Consider the following 1,901-nt stretch of genomic DNA (forward strand, 5'->3'; position numbering starts at 1 on the left):
TTAGGTAAAGCCATGTTCAATGCCCAAATGTGCTGTTTGGAATGGGGGGAGAGGGGGTTGGCCAGAAAGGAAAGTACATTTCTACCATCTGTCTAGGAATAATGCCCAAATGTCCTCCATTTTGATCATGCCTAAGAAACATGCATTTCTATTAACATTTTTTAAAAATCATCAAATTTTTTTTGCATGTCCTCCAATTTAAAAAAAATATGTTGTCCTACATTTGAAAATGTTGTCCTACATTATTTAATTATTTATTTTTTGGCTCCCCCCCCCCCCCCCCCGTTGTCTGGGGGACACCAACCCGGCCCCCAGCTCAAAAAGGTTGCCTACCCCTGCTGAAGAGGAACAGAAAAAGAGGACAGAAAAAGGCTTCCACCAGGAAAGTCTCTTTGTCCATCCAGCCCAGGATTGTCTATTCTGACTGGCAGCACTTCTCCCCAGCCTTTCCAATTTCTGCTATTGCCCCAGGAGTACATTGCAACTCTCACAATCCCCTAGTATTGCTGAGGATCCTTAGGACTGATGTCCAAAATATATGCAGGGCCAAAGTTTATGGCTAGTGAGAGTGAGAGAGATCAGTTGTAGTTGTTGTGTGCCTTATGGACGTATGGCAACTCTAAGGCAAACCTATCACTGGGTTTTCCTGGCAAGTTGGCTCAGAGGAAGTTTGCCACTGCCATTCTCTGAGGCTGAGAGAGTGTAACTGGCCCAAGGGTACCTAGTGGGTTTCATGGTCAAGGTGGGAAACAAACTCTGGTCCCCAGAATTGTAATCCAACACTCAAACCACTCAAATCAGCAGGGAAGTTTAAATCCCTTGGCGGTCTTTGCCTTCTTGTGCCCGCTTTCCATTTCAGAATGGATTTAATGGCAGCAACAAGCACATTGCAGAAGTAAATACGTTTGGTACCACTTTAATTGTCAGGACTCCTTCCTGTGGAATCCTGGGATTTGCAGTTTGGTGAGAGTTCCTGCATGGCAGAAGAAGAATGGGGTTGGACTGGATCAGGGCCCTTCTTGTGGTCTTTTCCAACTCTACGATTCGATGAGTCTACTCTAAGAAGGGCAGCGTCTCCTTCCTTAGAGGTCTTTAAATAGAGGCTGGATGGCCATGTCAATAGGGATGCTTTGACTGAGAGTTCCTGCATGGCAGAATGGGGATGGACTGGATCAGGGCCCTTCTTGGGGTACCTTCCAATATGATTCTATGAGTCTACTCTAAGAAGGACAGTGTCTCCTTCCTTAGAGGTCTTTAAACAGAGGCTGGATGGCCATATCATGTCAATAGAGATGCTATGACTGAGAGTTCCTGCATGGCAGAAGAAGAATGGGGTTGGACCGGAAGGCCCTTTTTGGGGGTCTCTCTTTCAACTCTAGGTTTCTATGAAGCCCCAGTCCCCTCAGCCAACATCTAGGAATCCTGGGCCCACAACAAGCTCCAACTCCCAGAATTCCATAGCCTTGAGCCAAGGGGGGCATTTAAAGTGGGCTCAACTGGGGCTATATGACAGTGTGGATGCCGCCTCTGAGGCACTCACCCACAAAGCAGCCGACTCCTTTCCCCTGTTAGCAGCACACAGCCAGCTTCCTCCTCCTCCTTCCTTCATGGCGCCTTTCCCCGCCATGACACCCGTTGTTGTTGTTGTTGTTGTTGTTGCTGCTGCTGCTGCTGCCCCCTTTACGCCAGATTCTGCGACGCTCCTGTAGTAGCAAAGTCCAGTTGGTCCTGGGACAAGACTGTTATGAAACAGCTAAGCAAACTAAAGTGGTGAATAATTGTCCTAAACAACTGCAAAGGAGGCAAAGGGTTAGGCAACGGGTTGTGTACCTGCTCACTTTTGTGTGTTATGTTTAGGAAGCAGAAGGTGCACATTGTTTTTCCCAGTGTGAGGAAAACAT

At 47.3% G+C, this 1,901-nt stretch overlaps 1 protein-coding gene across 5 annotated transcripts in view; it reads right to left on the bottom strand.

Annotated features, from left to right (window-relative positions):
- Positions 1-1,681, bottom strand: part of ABCC6 (ATP binding cassette subfamily C member 6) — a 337,990-nt gene extending 336,309 nt beyond the window's left edge. For all 5 annotated transcript variants that reach the window (XR_006100480.1, XR_006100478.1, XR_006100479.1 and 2 more), the window contains exon 1: positions 1,541-1,681. Coding sequence is in view for 2 of the 5 variants with exons in the window: in XM_042437337.1 (XP_042293271.1) it covers positions 1,541-1,627 (87 nt within the window). In the remaining 3 variants the exon portion in view is untranslated. The remainder of the gene's footprint in view (positions 1-1,540) is intronic.
- Positions 1,682-1,901: the final 220 nt, after the last annotated feature.

The sequence above is a fragment of the Sceloporus undulatus genome, chromosome 8, assembly GCF_019175285.1.
Source record: "Sceloporus undulatus isolate JIND9_A2432 ecotype Alabama chromosome 8, SceUnd_v1.1, whole genome shotgun sequence".
NCBI classification, from domain to species: Eukaryota; Metazoa; Chordata; class Lepidosauria; order Squamata; family Phrynosomatidae; genus Sceloporus; species Sceloporus undulatus.